Source organism: Microchirus variegatus (assembly GCF_963457635.1).
Source record: "Microchirus variegatus genome assembly, chromosome: 23".
NCBI lineage: Eukaryota > Metazoa > Chordata > Actinopteri > Pleuronectiformes > Soleidae > Microchirus > Microchirus variegatus.
The window spans coordinates 6818466-6839544 of record NC_139824.1 but is presented as its reverse complement, the minus strand read 5'-3'; the positions used below and the strand labels follow the sequence as shown (position 1 = coordinate 6839544).

General features: G+C 39.5%; 3 protein-coding genes across 3 annotated transcripts; 1 reads left to right on the top strand and 2 right to left on the bottom strand.

Moving 5' to 3' along the window:
* Positions 1–527: 527 nt before the first annotated feature.
* Positions 528–3289, bottom strand: LOC310943553 (THUMP domain-containing protein 1-like). Its single transcript, XM_083909154.1, has 5 exons — positions 3023–3289; positions 2000–2129; positions 1836–1921; positions 1315–1477; positions 528–1179 (listed from the first exon to the last, which is right to left on the bottom strand). Exons 1-5 carry the CDS (start codon positions 3227–3229, stop codon positions 848–850), a joined length of 918 nt encoding a protein of 305 aa, XP_083765280.1. The 5' UTR covers positions 3230–3289; the 3' UTR covers positions 528–847.
* Positions 3290–4314: 1025 nt separating this feature from the next.
* On the bottom strand, positions 4315–8119 carry eri2 (ERI1 exoribonuclease family member 2; the record flags this gene model as incomplete). Its single annotated transcript, XM_083909338.1, has 10 exons — positions 4315–5276; positions 5736–5894; positions 6278–6366; positions 6465–6546; positions 6652–6830; positions 7086–7248; positions 7362–7489; positions 7599–7679; positions 7760–7824; positions 8097–8119. 10 exons carry the CDS (start codon positions 8117–8119, stop codon positions 4455–4457), a joined length of 1791 nt encoding a protein of 596 aa, XP_083765464.1. The 3' UTR covers positions 4315–4454.
* A 460-nt stretch (positions 8120–8579) lies between these two features.
* On the top strand, positions 8580–19818 carry rexo5 (RNA exonuclease 5). Its single transcript, XM_083909146.1, has 19 exons — positions 8580–8663; positions 9293–9556; positions 9664–9790; positions 9878–9995; positions 10086–10193; positions 10443–10531; positions 11311–11426; positions 11522–11660; positions 13080–13174; positions 13257–13359; positions 13432–13529; positions 13855–13963; positions 14659–14775; positions 16454–16591; positions 16729–16821; positions 18253–18595; positions 18710–18891; positions 19036–19145; positions 19716–19818. Exons 2-19 carry the CDS (start codon positions 9312–9314, stop codon positions 19780–19782), a joined length of 2397 nt encoding a protein of 798 aa, XP_083765272.1. The 5' UTR covers positions 8580–8663; positions 9293–9311; the 3' UTR covers positions 19783–19818.
* Positions 19819–21079: the final 1261 nt, after the last annotated feature.

Here is a 21079-nt window from a genome sequence, read left to right as displayed (position 1 = left end):
CATAGGCTACTGGGAGCTAACAGCAGTTAGCATTTGGAAAAGTGATCATTTGCAGGCTCTAGCAGGCACATTGCCTTCATATATAACATGTATCCACTAGACAGATAAATCCTCTGAGGCTGGAAGTTTGTGTAGAACTCTGTTCTGCACTGTGGAGCACGGACTTCCGGTTTTCCAATACCGCTGCCCTCGCCAGCACTCTCACATGTTTTACGGACAAAGTGGAGCTCTCCGCGAGTGTCTTGTGACATCCCAATGAGTGCAGAAGTCTGCATCGCGTTTCATTTCTTGTACTAAGACTGAGGAGGACCACAAAAACATGCGTCATCTTTTTTCACACTTTGACGACTGAGTCCTAAATAAGGATTTAAATGATTAAAAATTTGTTTTTACATAATATGTCCCCTTTAAGTGGAAAAGCTGTGACACACCACATAACTGATAGAAAAACAGGCCATTTTTTATCGCAAATAAAATTATTTACAAAAAAAGGTATGTTGTTATATGTAGTACACAGCCTTGAACCTCTGTTTACTCAAATTTGAAAAATACCATTCAAATGACACTTAAAGAGTAAAATTCAGACGAAAAAAGTGAGCTGCTGAAACAAAGCTGCACATCACAAAGACACATACAGTTAATTATAATCGCTCTCCGGTTTAAAATTAACACATCAATATAGTCAGTAGTTTTGCTAATGAAAACAGTCATTACATCACTTTATGTAATTTTTCATTTTTGTCAAGTAATCTAATAAACCATGAAAAAAAGTCCTATTTCTTTCACTCTGCAAAAAAAAGCATATTAATATTGCAAAGGTATTTTAAATTTGACTAAACTTAAAGCCTTATTCTCCTTCAACTTGACCCTTATCAACCTCCTTGTCGTCCTGTGACGCATTTTTGCCATTTTCCTCATCACCCGTGTTGTCTTCATGTTTTGTGTCCTCTTCCTTCCGATTCCCCTCCTCCTCGGGTTTGTTTGCATCTGTTATTGCTGAGGTCGCATCAGGCTTTGGTGCATCCACTTTTAGTATTTCCTGAATGTTGTACTTTCTATACAGTTTATAGTCTCTAACCACACTGATGCAACACACGGCCTTGATAACCTCAATGATGATTGTCAGTTGTGGGTTCGTCAACTCTAGTCTGTTTTTACGATTCAACCTCCCCAGAATACCTGTGACGGTCAAAAAAACAAAAGATCAATTGAGTTTAATTTTTGATTAAAATCTGATGAAAGTTTCAATTTTCTTCAAATTTCTTATTCAACTAAATAGTAAAATCAATATTAATTGGATTAAATACACTCAACCTGCAATTGATTTCATGATTTCATCTTTCTTTTTGTAGCCGATGTCGCGGCCCTTGAAGGCGATGTGATAGGAAGCATAGTTTGGGGTTCTGAACCATGGTTCCAAGAAAGTAGTCAGGTACCTCACTATTTCCTCGTGGAAGGCCATGCATGTTCCCGTTACCTTGTTTGAGAACAAAACAAGGATTAGTCACTATTAAACTTGGATTATTCCAGACTGGACTGATTTTCAGTGTAATAAAAGGCTGTATCTTGTAAATGGCAACGCAGCAGATACAGGAGCACCTGGGTTTTAAAGTGACACAACTCTGATTGACACATAAATACAAACCCTTCGTGTCTTTCACCTTACTCTGCACCTAGATGACAGGCAACGTAACTGGCAAAAGTGGAGTGGGACACACCTGAACACACTTTAAAACATGCACTTTGTTAAATTAGATTTTTAAATTTGGTCACATCTGATGACATCTTTGCATACTATGTGTATTAAGTTGACTGTTATGATTTTAGATTCTCACTGGCAGCATCCGAAGAATCTCATTGGACTTTTTCTTCTTGGTGGCGTGAAGATCGGACAGGATGTAATGAACCAACTTGTCAGGTTCTAGGAGAGCAGAATAAAGTTAGTTACCATTATTGCATAAACATGAAGATGTAAGTATTCTTTTAATTCAGTGTGTACCCAAATTTTGAGTTCTGATGAAGATCACATTGTGTGCCCCACTCCTCATAGCCTGGAAGCATTTCTCCTGTTGCGGTGTCGATGCTCCAGCCTCTAGTTCCTCACTGATGGTCCCAGCATCATCACGCAACTGTAATCAAAAGGAGGCAATTTCTTTGGAAAACGCCATCTAATGATCATTTCCAGCTCCAACTAGCCATTTTTTCTTCTTAAAAAGTTACTTTGCTTGTTGCTGATCAATCACAGTACTGACAGCGGCATAAAAACAATGAAAATCACAGGGTTTTTAAGTTTGCCAGAATATGCCGGTTTTGGCCGTTGTCACATGAATTTGGCCGGCGAAAAAAGTGCAAAATAATTAAATCAATAATCAAGGTACCATCCACACGGAGACAGTGTTTTAGGATCTGAAACGGTATTTTTCCTCACGTTGTGTTTGTAGATTGAACATTCACAGCTCGTCTGTGACTCCGTTTATGTGTGTGTGTCGGCTCGGCGTGCTCTAATAGAGTTAGATGGATATAGCTATAAAGTTAGATGGATCTCACTCGTGCACCAAAATTGTGTTTTCTCGTAGTATTTAGGTTTATGACATAAAGTCACCAGCTTTGTCACAAAAAATAAATAATAAAAAATATCACCAGGGGTTTGTTAAAGTTGTACATAACATACTTGACCATGTATAGGAGTTTATTTATTATTAAAGCCTTATATTAAATCAACAGTAATGATGATAATAATATTAAAGCAAACAGAGCATCTATATTGGAATTGTATCGGTATCGGCAGGTATCCAAATTCAGGTATCGCTCGGAAGTGAAAAACAGTGGATCGGTGAGTCCCTATTCATCATTATGAAAATAATCTTTAGTTGCAGCCCTACAACTCCTGTGGCTTCTCAACACCACTCGGTTGTTCGAAGGAAGGAACATGAAACCAGTTATTAGGAGTCACAAACAGAATGTGGTTCATTTTCTTTGGTCAAATAACAGAATAGGAATGACTGCAGTGTGTCTCACCCACCGCCTCTGGTCCATAGAGCTTGACGGCGTATTCATTGAGCAGGTTAAGGGCCTCTGGTGTGCACGTCTTCTCGTTGTTGCAGGTGACGAGGATTCCCTCCATGCCCACATCCAGCTCCCGGGGGCCCTTGTGCCGCTTGGTGTGATAGTATCCCCACGCATATCGCTTTCCGTTCCGTTTCCTCGACTCGTTTGGCACGGCCGACATGTTACAGCAGCGACGCTTTCCTCCTTAACTGCAGTTAAGTAGCAGCAAACTACCGCCTTGTTTGAGTTGCTTCTCCTCGGTGGAATTACGGACTGAGACTAAATTGGCTAAATGTGTTTTTTTAATACATTGTGGCGTCTACACTCACGTCTCCTTCACAACAACAACATAGCACGTATTTTAGTGGCTCACTACGGCGTGCGAGGAGGGACAAAAGGCAAACTAAAAGCGCCTTTGTAACATAATACCATTTTAAATACTGTATATATTTTGACAATAAAGTCACATTATTACGAGAATAACGTCGTACTATATATGTTGTAAAGTCACAATAATACGAGAAAAGTCTAACAGCCTGGGTTGAATTCATGACTTATTAACAGTCATGAATGAATGGATCACAACCAGCCACATTAATTCCTTTCATATTTATAAATGATGAAATCAATCAGATCATTATAATCAGATAATATTATTCATTATTAAAGGTCCAGTGTTTAAGAAATTGAAGACAAACTAATAAGAAATACTTTTCTATAAATGTAATCACTTGATAGTATTTTATTTATTTTTATCAATTTGTATTTTTATTTAGATTTTTCTACTGTTTATTAATATACATATTTATCTTTTGTTTACGCACATGATTTGTCATGTAACTAGCAGTAACTTTAATTATTGTCCTGGCCTAATTTTATGAGCTGTATGTACTTCATAAAAGTAAATAAATCCATATTCAACCTCAATGAAGACATTTGTTTTATTAAGCAGATTTATTATTAATATTACTACTGCCAATCTCCTACACAGAGTTTGTTTTCTGTGGCCATGATTACCTCATTACCTCAAGTTTACTCATTGACACATGATATATTGACATGAAAAATACATGCGTGTCCTCATATATATATATATATATATATATATATATTACCCCCAAAATATTTCAACATACTGCAATTTACAATGATGTGAATGCAAACAATCTGCTTTGTTGTATTTATAAATATTGGAAAACCAGTGATTAAAACCATAATTGGAATAACTATATTTGTTATTAAAAAGGATTAGTTCAGTAAGGACTTGACTGAGATGTCAAAGATTTGAAGTGTAATTAATTTCCCCCCCAGTTTGAGATAGTTATTCAGGAATCCTCTCCATGAAAATTGATTTGACGTTTCAATTAACAGTATTGAGTAATAATTGCGATGCATGTCCAAACACATTAATAACTTTTTCTTAGCATTAGCCTCTGTTGTGGACGACAGTTAAAAGTGGAGTTGATCTGACCCAGTGACACAGAGGCCAGAGCAGCTGGGGAGACACTCTTCATCAGGGATGATTCCCATTTGAAGAACTCACATCCCTTCTTGATCCTGCCTCCACTGCCTGAACGGCGGACTGGACAGCAGTAAAACCCCCGGTCTTGGTTCGGACCACCATTTGACACAACCTGCCGCTTGGCACGGCGTCCACATGAGCACAGTGGGGATGTGATCTTCTGTCCTCTTTTTGTCGTCACTGAAGTGGAGGAACGGTTGATACATGAGGAGTGTGTGTTGGCTGGCAAAGAGCGGAGGACATTCATGGGGGTTTTAAGAGTGCTGAACGAGGAAGAATGGGAGGGGGTTCCAGCCTGTCTTGCAGAGTCAGTGTAGATGGTGAAGGAAGACTTTGGTGTCTCTGTGTTTTTCCTGATTTGCATAACCGGTTTGGGTTTGGTAAATGACGTATTAGGTGTGGAGGTATTTCCAGGAATGAAGCTTTTGTGCACGAGTGGAGACGTTGTGTTTGTTTTGTTGTTTTTTAGGAATCCCTGTGACTTGTCTTGGATTTGTGGAGATGTCATATGTCCTGTTTTGTGCCAATTTGATTTGGAGCCACAGATCACAGCCTTTGGCACAGCAAAATATGGCTCTGAGATTGTTGTGAGCTGCCCCATCTTGTTCGACTGATTTGTCCTGCTCTTCTTTGCAGATGTTGTGGAAAGACGACTGGTCTCAGAGTCATTCACAGCACACACGTCGTCCTTTAATGTGACCTGAGCCTTTGTTAAATGCACATTTTGAGGTTCATCCTCTACATAACATCCACTGTCAAAATCTGATATGTGCTCAGCGACACATTCTCCATCAGCTTCATTCATAACATTATCACTCTCCAACACCACATCGTCATATGAACCACACCTCTCCTCTGTTTCCACTGAAAATTCTTCACTTTTGTCTTTCTCAAGATGCAAAATCAATCCAGTTTTTGTGACCTGGTTTGGTTGAGAAAGATGAGATAGGCAGCCCAGAGTAGTAGAACACAGAACAAGGCTTTTGTTACTGTGCGGTGAAGAAGTGTTTACCAAAACTGAAGAAAGGTCAGTGACAGCCACTGCTGTAACCGTTGTCCTGCCGTGTCCCCCCAGTGGTGCAGCTGTAGCATTCAGAATTGTCTTGGGTAAGATCAGGTTTTGTACAGATTCCTGAACTGAATTTTCTTTTGGTTCAAGATTTACAGCATTCCTTGCTGAACGTGACTTTGTTTGCCAGGATTCAGAAGGAATCTTGGATGATGAGTTTGTAGTAAGTATATTTTCCACTTTATTGGTGTTCGGTTTTTCTTTTGTCTTGTCTGAAGTTATGTTTCCAAGCACCGGATTGCCCACGGAAGGGGTCTATAAGAATGAGAAGATTGGAGATATAAGCAGCAACTCATAAAAATAAAATTAATTCAATTGCCCTAATGTTTTAAGTGCTACATTATCCAGGCCCTTCATGTATAAATATCATGGTATTATTCTCCAGAAAGCAGTACTTCAAATTTCAATCAAGAACAGAATTGTTACAAAGATAATCAAGAAGGCAAAAAGATCATCAGTAGTTATGATTTGCAGCACTTTTATACATATTTATTAATATATATAAGAAAATAAAATTCTACATGTAAAATCTCTGTGACCCAAACAAGCTCATCGTCCATAACAGGTTGTGCTCTTGGACACAAAAGTAGGCTGGGCGTTTAGGAGCAGGGCGGGATTGTTGGTCGATGGCCACTCACCCTCTCAAGGCTTCTGGTGATCTTCATCACACACCCATCCCTCATCATTCTCACTGCCAGCTGAGCTGTATTCCGGGCATCATCCAACCCTGACAAAAATAAATAAAAACATGACACACACTTTGATTGTGTTTATTTTTTATGTAGCGTTATATGGACCAAAAGACCTGTGTTCTTTTTTTTGTACCTGAATGTTCTCTCCCTGTAAACTGAATTCCTAGATCTTGCAGTGCCCCATTCAGGCCTTTAGGTTTCCTGTTGTAAAATAGCTGGGAAAATACAACTGGCAGACATTAATTAACTATTTTTTGATTTAGTCATTAAACACAATTGTTGGAAACTCTAAAATAAAATAAGCGATTCAATTGTCAAACTGTAATTTGAGGCATAATCTTAAGTGAGCAGGGCATTATGAAAGAGTGCAAATGCGAAAAGAGAAAGTTCTTACTTACTCTGTATGTGCTTCTCAGGTCTATCCAGCTGTTGAGCACGTCAGGTTTATGGAGCTGCTTACGTTTACACTCGTACTGCAAACAAACTCCAAGATCCCAGTCTGAATCGTGGTACAAGAGGAGGCACAACAAATACGTAATTTAATTTACAATACATCAGTAAGTGCTTAATTGGATGTACAGTACACATACACACACATATATATACACATAAACTCAATAATTTACCTGACAGTTTGCGTGATCTTTTTTACAGTGCGGGAAATATTATTTAACTGAGCCAAGGGCTGGTGAGGAAGCTTACAGTGGTCATTACTAACGATTTATGGTGAACCAATACAAAAACTTGTTTTTACCTGACCATGTGAGGAAAGTACACAGCTTTTGAGAAGGTGAAGGTGCAGAACATCTCTGTTGCCTGTTGGCAAAGACCACACCCATCTCAAGCTGCAGCTTTTGCAGCCAGCGGCAGAATTGAGACAGACAGATCCGGACGGGGATCCCTGCCTCTACTTGCATCTGTGAGATGGAGAGAGATGAAGCCGTCAGACGCAAAGTTCTTATTCAATGTTCAAGTAAACACAAGTGTGGTTCTTACATTATGTACAAATATGTTGCTTGTGCACACTCACCTGTGTGATCCCTGTCAGCTCAGTGCAGAACTCAGAGAGAGTAGGATGTTCCTGAGGTTGAACATATGTGTGAAACTCAGACTCGACTTCTCCGGAGGAGGTGTTCAGCAGAACAGCAGGAAACTCAACTAAAGGACAAGTAACACATGTGTTGTTTGTAATGAAGGGTGGATAAGTAACGTGGTCCCACATGAAATATTGGAAGATATGGAAAAAATAAACCAGTGCTTTACTTACTAATTTCCTGGCTATAGTTGTTTTTCTCTCTCCAGCATGTAGACTCAAAGTCAATCACAATCAGGTATGAGAATATTTGATCTGAAATCATGTAAACTGGGTTAGACAACTGCCACATGAATGATAGCTAAACACAAGCTGAATCCAGACTGATCACTCACTGGACACCAGTGACTTCTTTGACCCAGAGGAAGACTGACTCCGCTGCCTTAATAACCCAAGCTCTCTGTGGATGAAGATATAGAAGCTTAATCAAAGCTCAAATTAAGATGAATATGACTATGTGTATCGACATTTAATCAAACGCTTACAACTTCATGCTATTACTTCTTCATATCGAAACTCAGAAAACTACATTTAAGCTTTCTAAAGAAGAGTTTTTCCAACATATTCAATCGCGCCTTTGTCTTTTCGATTTGTTATTTGGGTTAGCTGCTGTTAAGCTAGCTAAGAGGCTGATGGCTACCAGTTACCGTCGACAAATCAAAATATACGTACTTGGCCAGTCTCCTTGTCGACATCACTGTTACTTGAACCTGTAAACCAGATATTTTTTTTCACGAGTCTAAAGGAGAAAGAAAAACAACTATAAAGGAAACTCGACAGAAACAAGACAAACGCCAACAAAACCGCGCTGGGTTTTTAAACATGAGCATCAATCAATCGGAGCTCGATTTACTGCGCCTGGAAGGCATCATCGAACACTCGATCACACAAACACCCCGAAATGATATCCGGTGTTATTGTGTCCTGTCAAAACAAAAGCACATACACAGCTACAACATAGACACAAGGATGTATTTAAATGAAGCGTTGACTCATTTGGATATTTATGGAACAACATTTTCTTTCGTTAACTCTAAATAGACGTTTTATGAACGAAACACACCATATTAAACAACATGGGAATTTATTTTGAAAGTCATTACTCGGAAATAGGATTCGTACATTTGATCTTTACATCCCAGTGTAACATGCTGCTGTGGCTGTGTTTTAGCCATGTGTTTTTAGCCTGTACCATTCGTGGAAAACTGAATTTGGAGCTACGTGGACCAATAACCATTGGTACTTGCACATGTTTACTGTTGTCCTTTATTTAAAGTTTATATCCCATCTTTATTGTGGAGTAAACTGAGTATTGTACTGGGATAAAGTTGTCGAGCAAGAAATAGTATTTATCTCGTAGTTGCTGTGTAAATAAGCCAGCAAATCAGAATTATGGCATTATAACACGGAACTGTAAGGTACGCGTTTCAAAATGGGATTAAGTAACATTGCCATGTCGTAAGGTATTTAATGTGTTTGGGTTAAAATTGTCAGTATCACCTGGTGTATGGCTGTATCCTCCACCGGAGGGTCGCGGGGGGTGCTGTGCCAATTTAAGCTATCTCAAGTATTTTTGTTTATTCTTAGCGAGACAATCAGTGTTTAACACAGATTATATCACTGTGTAATAATACATCAGTTGCAAAAGTGTGATTTTGTAAATGTCGATAATATTCAAGGAAAAATGTTCAGTGAAAGCAAATACAAGCTAGGAAATTTGAATGAATTAACATTGATCAGAATTAAAAACAATCATCTGTTTCTAATTCAGGGCTATATGATATATGACAGATACTGAAATCATGAAGTTAGATACACAGTTCTTGTTGCTAGAAGTTCACAATTCATAGATCTGTTTTCTTTCCCAGTGGAAACAACAGTTGAACGATGGATCCTCCATCAGCAGCTACAGGTGGCAGAGGGAAAAGAAAGAAAACCTCTGCAGCACCTGAAGAAAACAAGAGACTAAAAATAGGGGAAGATGGCGAGGGAGTGGTGGGTGCATCTCCAACCCATTCACCGAGGATCTCTTTGCTGCACAATCGACTCCAACAACCAGTGACACTGAACGAGCTGACAGAGCTGCTGCATTATGCTGCTCTGGGGAAAACAGGTGGCATCTCACAGCCGAGGTACTGACTTGTGGAGCCAGATTTGATGCATTCTTAAATAACTGTCACTTACTTATTATGTTGTGTCTTTGCCCTTCACTTCACATCTCATCTCATCTCTCGGCCAGTTGGTGTCGTCTCCACCATCAGAGGAAGGTTAAAGGTGTGAACATTGTCATCGTGGATGGTCTGACCCAGAGTCACTTTTACAAGCACTACCTCACTCTGCAACACCTCAGGATCAACTACACCTCTGTACGTATCCAAAGACAACATAGGGATATATTAATGGTTGAATGAACATTTTGGATGCTAAAGTCTGCCATTGTTGTTCTGTTACAGAGGGTCACCTTCACTCCAACATCTCAAAACATCCCATCTGAAATCTTTAGCAGTGAAGTTTCCAATTCAGATGGTCCGTCGCTTTCTCCAAAAAAGGAAAGCGTTAAAATACACAAAGGTGAGAATCACGTGTGTTCTCTTTTGAATACACTTTGATTGTTTTTCTGATTTTATGACTATTTATAAGTTAATTTGTGTTCTGGTGCAGCACTGAGGTATCACCCGGTCATCACCAAGTTTGGAACACGGACGAGAGGACTCACAGCGTATTTACTCCCCCTGGAGGAGATGATCACGCGTCACTACCCTGTCAAAGGTGAACGTCTGATCAATAAGAAGCACATTTACTGACTGAATCTGAAAAAGGAAGGTAGTGTGTGGAAAATGTTTAGGCTTTCCAGGTTTTAGTGCCATTCTGCTCCTGACTGTATCTCAGTTTTTTAGATTCATCTGCTCTGGGTAGCATATTTGAAAAGCTCAGGGACAGGGGAGGAGTCTCACTCTGTCGATGTCTCTGTCTCCATCTCTACTCCTCACCTGTGGTTTTGTTGCTCTCTTCATACAGGAATGCCAGGTTTTGAAGATTTTGTGTGTATAGACAGCGTGGACTGCGTGACTGACAGCAGTCCTCTGTATGGCCTTGATTGTGAAATGGTGAATATGTCTTAATTATACTCATTCCGTTTCAAACATATATTGGTAGGATTCTGTAGCTATGCTGCTTCTTCTTCATACACCAATTTGACTGGATATTTTAAATGTATTTTATTTAATTGTGTTTTCATACATTTATAGTAAACCCTTTTATGTTTTTTCTGCTTTTCTTATATTGCACATTCTTGCTTTTATTTGGCTGTCCTCATTATTGCTGCAATACAGATTTGTATCCTTACTCATCTCAGCTTATCTCATCTCATCCTGGGTTAGTTCAGACTTGTGTAAATGCATTTAAAGGAAAAATGGGACAAATTATAAGGCAAAACAAAATCAGCAGTGTGCTTCCAAAGAAACAGTTGTATCAACTGATTACAATTATTTTTTCAGCATTTTTCACCTCATAGAATGAGCTGCATTATTTGTAAGGCCTTTGTTTGACTCACATTTGCACACACCTCCTGTAGCTGTTGATGTCTTTCATGTGCTGTCTGTGACACTGCAAACAGTGGCAACTGCGAAAAACAAAACAAAACATAAAGAACAATAGTAGACATTTGTCTAACAATAAAAGTACATCTATCTATATATTCATGGCTACAGCTTTACCCCCAATAATCCACAAATAGATGTGTTCTGTATCAATCTCCTTGTTTTAAAAGTTTTCCTCCTAATTTTTGTAGCCTCTCGTCTCCAAATCGCCAAATTGTTTTGTGATATCACTACAGTTGCTGTGCCTCCTTCGTGTCATCATTGTTTTACTGTTTACTGTGTTTTAGTGTCTGACAGAAAAGGGCAACGAGCTAACCCGTGTATCTGTGGTGGACAGTGATGGGAAGTGTGTGCTGGACGAGCTGGTGAAACCGGAGAACCGCATCCTCGACTACCTCACCAGGTGCACATGCACACAGAGTGGTATCCCAGTGAATTACAGATTAAAAAAAGAGGATCGTTCCTTCATTACCTTCATTGCTCTGTGCCTTCTGATAGGTTCTCTGGCATTACCGCGGCAATGTTGCGACCAGTCACAATGACCTTGCGGGACATACAGGCAAAGATAAGGGCACTGTTGCCATGGGATGCTGTTCTGGTCGGGCATTCACTTAATGGTGACCTCGTTGCGCTCAAAGTGAGTGACTGTCTGTTCTTTTTTCATCCGTCTGATTCTTGTGAACCTGAGGATTACTTTCATATTTGGCACAAATGTTGACTTATACTCTGTGGCCAAAGGTCACAGTCACCTCACAAAACTTAGCAACATTTATTAGTGCAGTTACATGTTGCTCACCTCACCCCTCCCTTCCAAGTGTGTTGGTGTTAGCACCAAAACTTAAGTGATGTTAAGTTTTTCCATTGTGGGGTGTTTAAAGGGGACATATTATGCATAATCAACTTTTTAATCATTTAAATCCTTATATTTGGGACTCTGGAGGCCCTATCAGTTGGCAAAGTGTGAAAAAAGATGACTCACTCATGTTTTTGAGGTCCTCCTCAGTCTAAGTACAGGAGATAAAAACATGCAATGTTGACTTCCGCACCCATTGGGACGTCACAAGATGCTAAATTCCTGGAATTATTGTCTTGCGAAGCTTCGCTTTGTCCGTAAAACACTCGAGAGTGCTGGCGAGGGGAACGGTATCCGAAAACCGGAAGTCCGCAAAAGGTTCTATTCTTGGCTCCACAGTGCAGCACAGAGTCCTACACAAACGTTCAGCCTCAGAGGATTCATCTGTCCAGTGGATACATGTTATATATGACGGCAATGTGCCTGCTAGAGCCTGCAAATGATCACTTTTCCAAATGCTAACTGCTGTTAGCTCCCAGTAGCCTCTGTGGCTGATGTCATTTCCTGTCCCTTAAGTTTCGTTTTATTTTTTTTTTAAGGTGGACCTAAAGAGATACTACTAAACGGAGCGTTCTGAACAGGGCTGTTTTGGCAGGGTGATTGAACTGCTGTGGTGCTTCTTCCTTATGGTATTTTGACCAAAGCATGTCACAGACATGTTCATTAGGACACCAGGGAACTAGTTTAACTTGGAGAAATAGGGTATAATATGTCCCCTTTGAAAACATGGTGGTTCAAAATAGCCTCATTAGAGCTGACCTGGCCCCTGATATAAAATATAGAAGGCTTCTTCTGGGGTAATGAAAAACAACTATTCAGCTACAAGAGTCCCCCGTGGTAAATTCAACCCCTTTAAATATACTCATGATGTTTTTATCATCATTATTTTTGTATTTATTGAGTATGGTGTGTGTGCAGTTTGTGTAAATTGTATATGCACTGTTCACTCTGAGTCTAAATGTATATTTTCTCACATATTGTTTTTATTTGTTCTATGAAGGCATTATTTTGTACAAGACAAATGTTCCCACATGGACAATATCATGTCAAATCAAGTAAAATAATTTTATCTTAAATTTTTGTCAAATGAAAATAATTTCACCCAAGTTCCACTTCAACATGCACATGTTTGTAGACTGACACTGTTAATCAGTGGAGACATAGAAAAATAAGTTTTGACCTGTGTTGTTGTCCTCACTGCAGCTCATCCACCCTCATGTAATCGACACATCGCTGCTGTACAGGAAAGAGTTTGGACAGAGGTTTAAGCTCAAGGTCTTGGCGGAGACAGTTCTGAAGTAAGTTTTCACTCTGTCCCTCTGTACCTGCATGTGTGTGTGTCTCTCGCTCACCAAGGCCCATAATTCATTTGTGTCCAAGGAGGCAAATACAAACTGAGACGAAGAAGGGTCACGATTCTATTGAGGATGCTGTAGCAGCACTGGAGCTGGCCCAGTACTTTATTAAAACAGGACCTCTTCAGGTAAGCACACACACAAACACACGCACACGCACACACGTACACACAGAGATAAAGCTGTATGCTCACTGTTAGGTTTTAGAGCATCATCTGGAGGAGCTGTGGGAATGCACAATGGAGAAGGAGGAGGAGGAGGAGATCACAGACTCATCTGCACCCACGCCGAGTCTCAGGTACAACATCTGCGTCAGAACATTGAAACAAAACAGCAAATTCAGTTCAACACCACAGTGACTTTGTTTGAGCATAATAATCTATACATTATTTTCTCATATATTAATAATGTCATTTAAACTACGACCACAGGGTGAATGAGGTTTAACCTGTTCCTGAAAGTCCATATCATTGGAGAAAATATGCGTCTCGTGATTCTCGTCTGTTTTAAATAATTAAAATCCTGTCTACAATCTTTAATACCATGTGAAGCTTTCATTTCACAGTTCATACTGGTACAGATATATTTGAGGTGTTCTCTGTCTATCCCTCTTTCCTTTGCAGGTTTGCAGACATATTACAGACACTTGGCCGGACAGTTGCATTCATAGGGAAGCGTTCTGTTGTAGCCCTGGATCTGTCCAATCAGAAGTGGTGCATCTCTGATAAAGAGGTTAGACGTTGTGGGTGGTTTTGACTTCAGCCGATCAAACACTGTTGCTGAGTTTATGAATAAGCAAAATGTGTAGTTCCCTTATTTATCAGATAGAGTTTCTCCTCTTAACACATTATACATGGAAGACCAGTGGTTCTCGAACTTTTTATACCAAGCACCACCTGAGAGAGAGTACTTCACAGAGCAAAGTCAGCTACAGACTTTTCACAGGAGGCAGATTTATTCCCAATAAGATCATTAGCTCTCTCATCATCCTTCCCGTCCTACTTCACTCATTAGATGGAGCAAGAAATAAGGTGACTCTAATTATAATTATTCAATTTATTAATAATATTGTGTTATTTGTTTCATTTTCTACTCACTCAATTCTCACAAAATTCCTCAGCTTACTCCGATCACATACCCTGGTATATACAGTGGAACAGTATTTATAATTTTCCTCCGAGAACCAGCAGAGGAAGCTTGCACCACAGATCCTTAGAACATGTCCACATTTTCCTGTGGAGAGACAAAGTCAGAGGAGATAATTAGACACTAGGGCTGAACTGTAGCAGTTTCCTTTTGCTTTAAGATATACTTTAGATTTTGTTGACATTTGTGAATACATATGTACTAAAGATAAAACTGTACATGTACTGTGCATCTGAAGTCCTCGTCTTCTCACCTCTGCACCGTTATCTCCTCTCCCTCAGGTGTTGGCTTCCTACAGGGAACAGAGTCAGAGTTCATTTCTCTCAGTTCTTAATTTCTCTTCGTTCTCAGACCATGTGAAGCGCTGCGTGCCCAATCAGCAGCAGCAATACCAGAGAGTGAGTCACTATACACACAACTACTACTTTTAAAACTTTACAGAATGTTTGTCATTAATAATCTGCTTAAAAAAATACTCGAGCTAACACTTAAAATTACAGCACAGTCACAGTCTGGCGATAACAATGGTAAAAGTGGAGTAATGAGGAGTTAATATTACAGTAATACCATGTTATTTCTAAAGTAACATGGTATTACATACTAGAAATCTTTCAAAAACAGTCTTTATTTGGCAAATTACAAATTGAATTCACCTTTTTATACCCAAACTTGCTTCCACTAAACCACTAAAACTATTTGTTCTTTTCAGGAATGCAAGTAAATAACTATAATTTGACATCTTAATCAAGAAATAATGTGCTATTACTATTTGTTTTCTGTTTTGTTTTTTTGTAAAACAGTGCATTTGAAAATTCAATAATTCTACATACTGGTGTATTAACCATTACAGAAACTATTTTTTACAAATTGGGGGATTTTATTCTGACACTTTTAATGCTGTAATGGTGTTTGACTTCCTGTCCCGCTTGTCATCCGGCAAATATATATATACATATGTATTGTACTGTATACAATATACAATCATTTATAATTATTTAAAGTTAAATACAAAAGGTTTATTTGAAATGTCATGCTTAAAGCCACATTATTATAAAAGTACCAACTTTACGTGGGTACGGTTATGAAACTGCCGTGACTTCGTTTTACACGCGACACACACACAAACGAGTGACTCGTAACTAAGCTGTAGTTTTTGTGTAACTGATCATTAGAATCAGTTAATTAATTAATACTTTTTGCTCAGTAGTTTCTCCATGACCGGAGCACAGACTCCATCTGACAACTGAAATACAGCGGCAGGGTTTGTGATGCTAGCAGCAGTGCTGTCGCTAAATACACCAGACTCTTCAAATCAAGGCTAAAAACCTATTTATTTAGGATGGCTTTTAATACCGAGTAGTATGGTGACACTTTTTATCTTTTGTCTTCTTATCTTTTATCTGATTCTATCTTATTTTATTTTGCACTATTTTATTGTTTTTATTGTTTTTAATTACTTTTATTTGTTTCCTCTTTATTTATTTATTTCTTGTAAAGCACTTTGGATCACCGAAAGGATTGTTGTAAAGGGCTGTATAAATAAAGTACATTAACATTAACAGACTCCTCTGTTAAATATTGAGATTTGAGACATTTCCCTGGTAATTGTTGGAGATTAAACCATATTTTTTAGGATTGTCGAGTCTTTTTAACTCGACATTGTTCGGCTTGATCCAGAGCAGGTACTAAAAAAGTGGTACCAGGTACTATGCTAGTGGAAATGCAACTTAACCGAGACGAGGTGAGTGGGTGGAAACACGCCATAAGGCACCACGTTAAATCTAACGCAAACATCAATATGAAATGAACTTCGATTGTAGAAAATTGTGGCGATGAGCTTTGTTTTTGTTAACAGCAGCATAAAAGACTATGTGTGACTATTATTGAATATATTTCACTGTCTTCAGCAGTGATGATGGTCTCCGTGTCTCTGTTGGAGAGCAAACCATTGTCACATTCACAGGGAAATGTCAATAATCAACCCTCCCTGGCAGTTACCACCATAGATCGAGTCCAATCTGGTGGGCAATGCTGTGTAAAAGTCTACTTCACAGTTTGTTTGTGTTTGTCCTGCAGGTGTGTGCAAACCTTCGGGACATGTGCGTCGTCTACGCTGGGCCGTTCCCTGCAGGTTTCTCCGAGAGGGAAGTGAATCGATTTTTTTGTTCGTGTGGACCCGTTCGGAAAATCAAAATGCTGATCACAGCTGTCAGAGTAGGTCTCACCTGCGTCTCTGTATTAATGTGATTTTCTTTTAAAAAACAATAATAAATAATATTTTCCACTGCTTCAGTTCCTATCACACCAGAGCTTTGTTATCGATCTCTGTGTTCTTTCCCTTTGGTCTCCAGGTTCATGCAGAGGTAGAGTTTGAGCTGCTGGAGGGAGCTGTGCTGGCTTTAAAGATGCTGAATGGACTAAGTTTGCAGGGACAATCCATCAAGGTAATAAGTCTTTCTTAATGACTTCACATTATCCACCTTGTTCCTGTCGCCCATGATACCTTGTGTGAATTATGGGCACTACATCCAGGGAGAACTGTCACTTAGCTGGAACTGGTATTTTCCACGGTAACCGGAAACGACTTTCCGAGCGCGATAGTGAAATTTAACGTCGGCAAACTCAAACGCGGATGATGTGATCGTCATCCTTCGACACAGTACATTTTCTGGCATTGTTAAAGTAACACCAAAACTGTCAGTTTAACACACATGATCTGATCAGGACAAAATACACTTGGGATTTGTGTTTATTTAACTTGTTGCAAAAAGTTAAATATAAACCGTTAAATTGACTCTTTCCACGTTATTTTAACACTGTGCCCATATTTCCCAAATAATAATCAATTTCAATCACTCTTTTGTTGTTACTTAAAGGTACAATGTGTAGTATTAATGGGTTTATATAACCCAAAATCCACTTTTTTATACATATTATGTGCTCCTGCATTGTCTAGTCGCTGTATAATAGTTTTTGTTTCATTTTCGCAGTGTTTCAAAAAGTCATGTTAAATAACATGACCGCGGACCGCGGTTGCATAGCCACTGTTAGCAGCGAGACGCCATGTTTCTACCGGAGCCTGTAAGGACAAACGCGAGAGAACAAAACAAGCGTCTCTTTACTTGTAGCGGAAGTCCCGCCTCCACTCTCACCGATTCGTCTGCTACGGCCGCGGTAGCTCGCCCTCTCCCTCACCTCACGAACCTCATCTGCTGACAGGGAGAAAGACGACGAGGACGACATTTGACCAGCCGCGGATACCGTAGCGCTCTGGGAAGGGAGGGGGTGAACAGAGCAGCAGGTCTTTGTTGTAAATTTCAGCCTCTCCTCTAGATGGCACTATAAACTACTTATTTCCCCTTTAAACACTTTCAGATTTACTGTTCATAGCTCATCTTACCATGCCACTGTATTAACTTACAAAGAATTAGAATGAGTCATTTTTACACACAACAATTACTCACCAGTAGTGCACAGGAGCGAGCGAGCGGGCGGGCAGGGGGGAGGGCATTGTGTGCCTTGCGTGCCTTGCTCAAGGGCACCCCAGGGATTGAGCCTTCCGGTTACAAGCCCAGTTCCTTTCCTCTTGGCCATGGGAAGCGATGAACGATCTGAAAAGCTCTGAGGTGTATCAGTGTTTTCACAGCGACAAGGTCGGTCGAAAATCTTATTTCTTAAAACAGTAAGACCAGTGCAATCATGTAGCCACACACTTCCTCCTTGGATATCCACTGGAAAGAACAAGTTTCCTCTTTCCTAAAGTCATTTCTCCTGTAGCGTCTCCAGGAATAAGGTGGATAGTTTGGATAGTTGTTCACAAATGCTCTATAGCCACTCTATGTCCCAATAGTTTTTGCTTGTGTCTACCTTTCAAGGTCCAGAGGCCTGTTAATGAGTCCATGCTGGACCTGGATGAAACTCTTGATGCTTTAAAGGTCGACGCTCTCAACACCAGTTCCCTGTATACCATTACAACAAAGCTCAAAACGGCTGAGAGCATGAACATCTCTGCAAAGGTCAACGGACACACAGTAGGTGCAGAATTTCCGGATGCATCTACCAGTAAAACTGCAAATGGTTTGTGTCCTACTAAAGTACACAATCAAGCATCTAAAGTGACCGAGGAAACAGTCAGAGAGACCTTTGGGCACTTTGGAGCTGTACAGAGAATCGACCTGCCTGCCAAACCTGGAAAATATGCAAGACACGCCTCCATAAGTGAGCTACTACACCTAAAAAACCTACAGTATCATCACCACCTCTTGTTCCATTTGTGGGTGTTCTTGCAAAAAAAAGTTTAAGTCCTCCACTTCATTTGTATCCACTTGACAGAGTTTGAGAGTTCACACAGTAAAGATGCAGCTCTGAGTTTCTCCGAGGACCTCTCCGTGGAGAACTACATCATCTGTCCATCCCTGACTCCATCTCACCTACGTTCATGGGTTTCCCTGGCGACTACAGTGGATGCTGACGGGGAGAACACGGAAAAAACCCACATGCACAACAGTCATCAGGTAAGAAAGACGATTCACTTCTGGAAAAAAATGAGTCAGTCTTGGTTTGGTGTGTTTGTGCTGTACTGCCCTGTCAGCATGTTAACCCTCACTGCTGAGAGAAATCCCAGAAGAAACAAACACTGCAGTGTCTTTTCTCTGCAGGACCAGGAAATGGAGCTCATGATGAGGAAGTTGGACCGCTGCCTGGGGAAGATCTTCAAATCTCTTCCACACTACACCTTGTCTGTGGTTGTGCTGCCTGGACACAACGGGTAACGAGAACTCCTGACTAGAGGTCGACTGTTATGGGTTTTTCTATTTTGGCCCATTTGTCGAGATCGTGATTTTCAAGTTTCTGGAAACAAAAAAAAAACTTAATTTGTAACAATTGCCTGATTAATAACTAAGAATCAGCCACTATCCTCCGCATGAGGGTCACTGGTGCCAATCCCAGCTGATATAGGGCGGAAGGTGGGGTGAAAATTGGGAGCTTTGTAGGTTATTGTGCTATTATTTTACTGCTCTGGCCCACTTGGGATCAAATTACGCTGTTTGTGGCCCCTGAACTAAAATGAGTTTGACACCCCTGAAGTGTCCATTTTGGTTAATCCCTATATGGAAATTTTTGGACTGTGGGAGGAAACCGGAGAAAACCCACTCACACATGGGTAGAACATGCAAACGCCATGCAGTAAGGCTCTTGTTCCGACCCTTGCTGCAAAGGCAAGAGCGTTAACCACAACACCAACCGTGTGGTCCCTGGACCAATTAGTCATCCTAAATGTTTAATCAGTCTACCTGTACTAAAGTCCGACATTTCTCACTGTCTCTGCTCTTTCCAGCGCTCATGGTGAACTTCCTGGTTTGTGCTTCATGGAGGTGAAATCAGGGTCTGGAGGAGAACAGTGACATCCATGAAAGTAACAAAATAACGATGAGGACAACTCCTGTGAACCATCCGAATCCAGTAAAAATCAACCAGTTTGTGTTTTAATAAAAGTCTTTCACATCGGATCCATTACTTTCCTTTTTTTTTACTAAAATAAACTTGGTATGTGAACACAATTACACTACTCACAAAGAGTTAGGGATAAGATAATGCAACAGTGATATTGTACCATGAAAGCAGGGCATTTAAGTAGAAGGATGCAATGGTCATTTCTTTATCTCAAATAAGAGCCAACAACAGTGGTGACAATACCACAACAAAACATCTCAATCTCAACTGGACATTGTGCATTGAAAAGTTTAAGTTCACTTAACTTAAGTTCACCTGCAAATGTTCTGAAATTGAATCCAAAAGCCAAACATCCCTAACCTTTTGAGTAGTGTATGAACATGACTGTTTTGTATTCAGACGTTTATCTGCCTGTTAAACAAACTGCCTTCATAGTATAAGGAACATTCTTGTACACTTTTATTAATATGATGCAAGGTTTATACATTTTATAAAGGCTTAAAATGGCTTTTGGTACAGATTTATTTTCATAATAAAGCTGATGATTTATAAGAGGATCTGATAAAAATTGTATAAAAAATATGTAAAAACTGCCATTTTTTTTATTTATTAAAAACTGTTGATGTGGTTACTTCTTGTGCTTCCAACGGACTTTTATTAACATCTAATTTTTTGATATGGATTATTAGTCTTATCGACCTGTAAGAGAGTTAACCTGTGTGTCTCACGAGAGCCAAATTCAGAGATTTAATAGATTTATTTATTTTTAAAAATCAGTAATGTGGGAACATTACCCTTTATACAGGGTAGACATTTATAACTACAGCCTGTTCACCACTTGAGTGCATTTCTTTTTTGACACAGTAATGGTCTTTGGATTTTCTCTATTCTAATGTCAATTCTATTTCATAAAAAAAACAAAACATGGTGTACAAGGCTTTTAGAAATTGTGTAAAGGATTTCGCTCAGTCCATAACTAAATATGAAATATGTTCAAAATTGAAAATGCCAGAAGTTTGCACCAGTGAAATCGACCTCATTGGTCCTAAATTATATACAATACCATCTACCCTACCCTATAAGATGAGACATAATTACCTCACTATCCATAAACATTGCTCAGTCCATCAGGAATTTAAGGACAACAAATGACTATAGGACCAATTTTGACATTATATACTGTTGATTTATTATGCTATCCGATTATGATACATTATGCTGGGTGTTTAAGAATGAGATTTTTGCCTT

What these genes read in the sequence shown, in the direction of transcription:
- LOC310943553 (XM_083909154.1), bottom strand. Translation starts at nt 3,229, where the DNA reads ATGTCGGCCGTGCCAAACGAGTCGAGGAAACGGAACGGAAAGCGATAT. An exon ending in AGATTCTTCGGATGCTGCCA is followed by an intron (nt 1,478 to 1,835) that starts GTGAGAATCTAA and finishes TTCTCAAACAAG; the next exon opens with GTAACGGGAACATGCATGGC. An exon ending in AATCATGAAATCAATTGCAG is followed by an intron (nt 1,180 to 1,314) that starts GTTGAGTGTATT and finishes TGACCGTCACAG; the next exon opens with GTATTCTGGGGAGGTTGAAT.
- rexo5 (XM_083909146.1), top strand. Translation starts at nt 9,312, where the DNA reads ATGGATCCTCCATCAGCAGCTACAGGTGGCAGAGGGAAAAGAAAGAAA. An exon ending in GGTGGCATCTCACAGCCGAG is followed by an intron (nt 9,557 to 9,663) that starts GTACTGACTTGT and finishes TCTCTCGGCCAG; the next exon opens with TTGGTGTCGTCTCCACCATC. An exon ending in TGCTGATCACAGCTGTCAGA is followed by an intron (nt 16,592 to 16,728) that starts GTAGGTCTCACC and finishes TTTGGTCTCCAG; the next exon opens with GTTCATGCAGAGGTAGAGTT.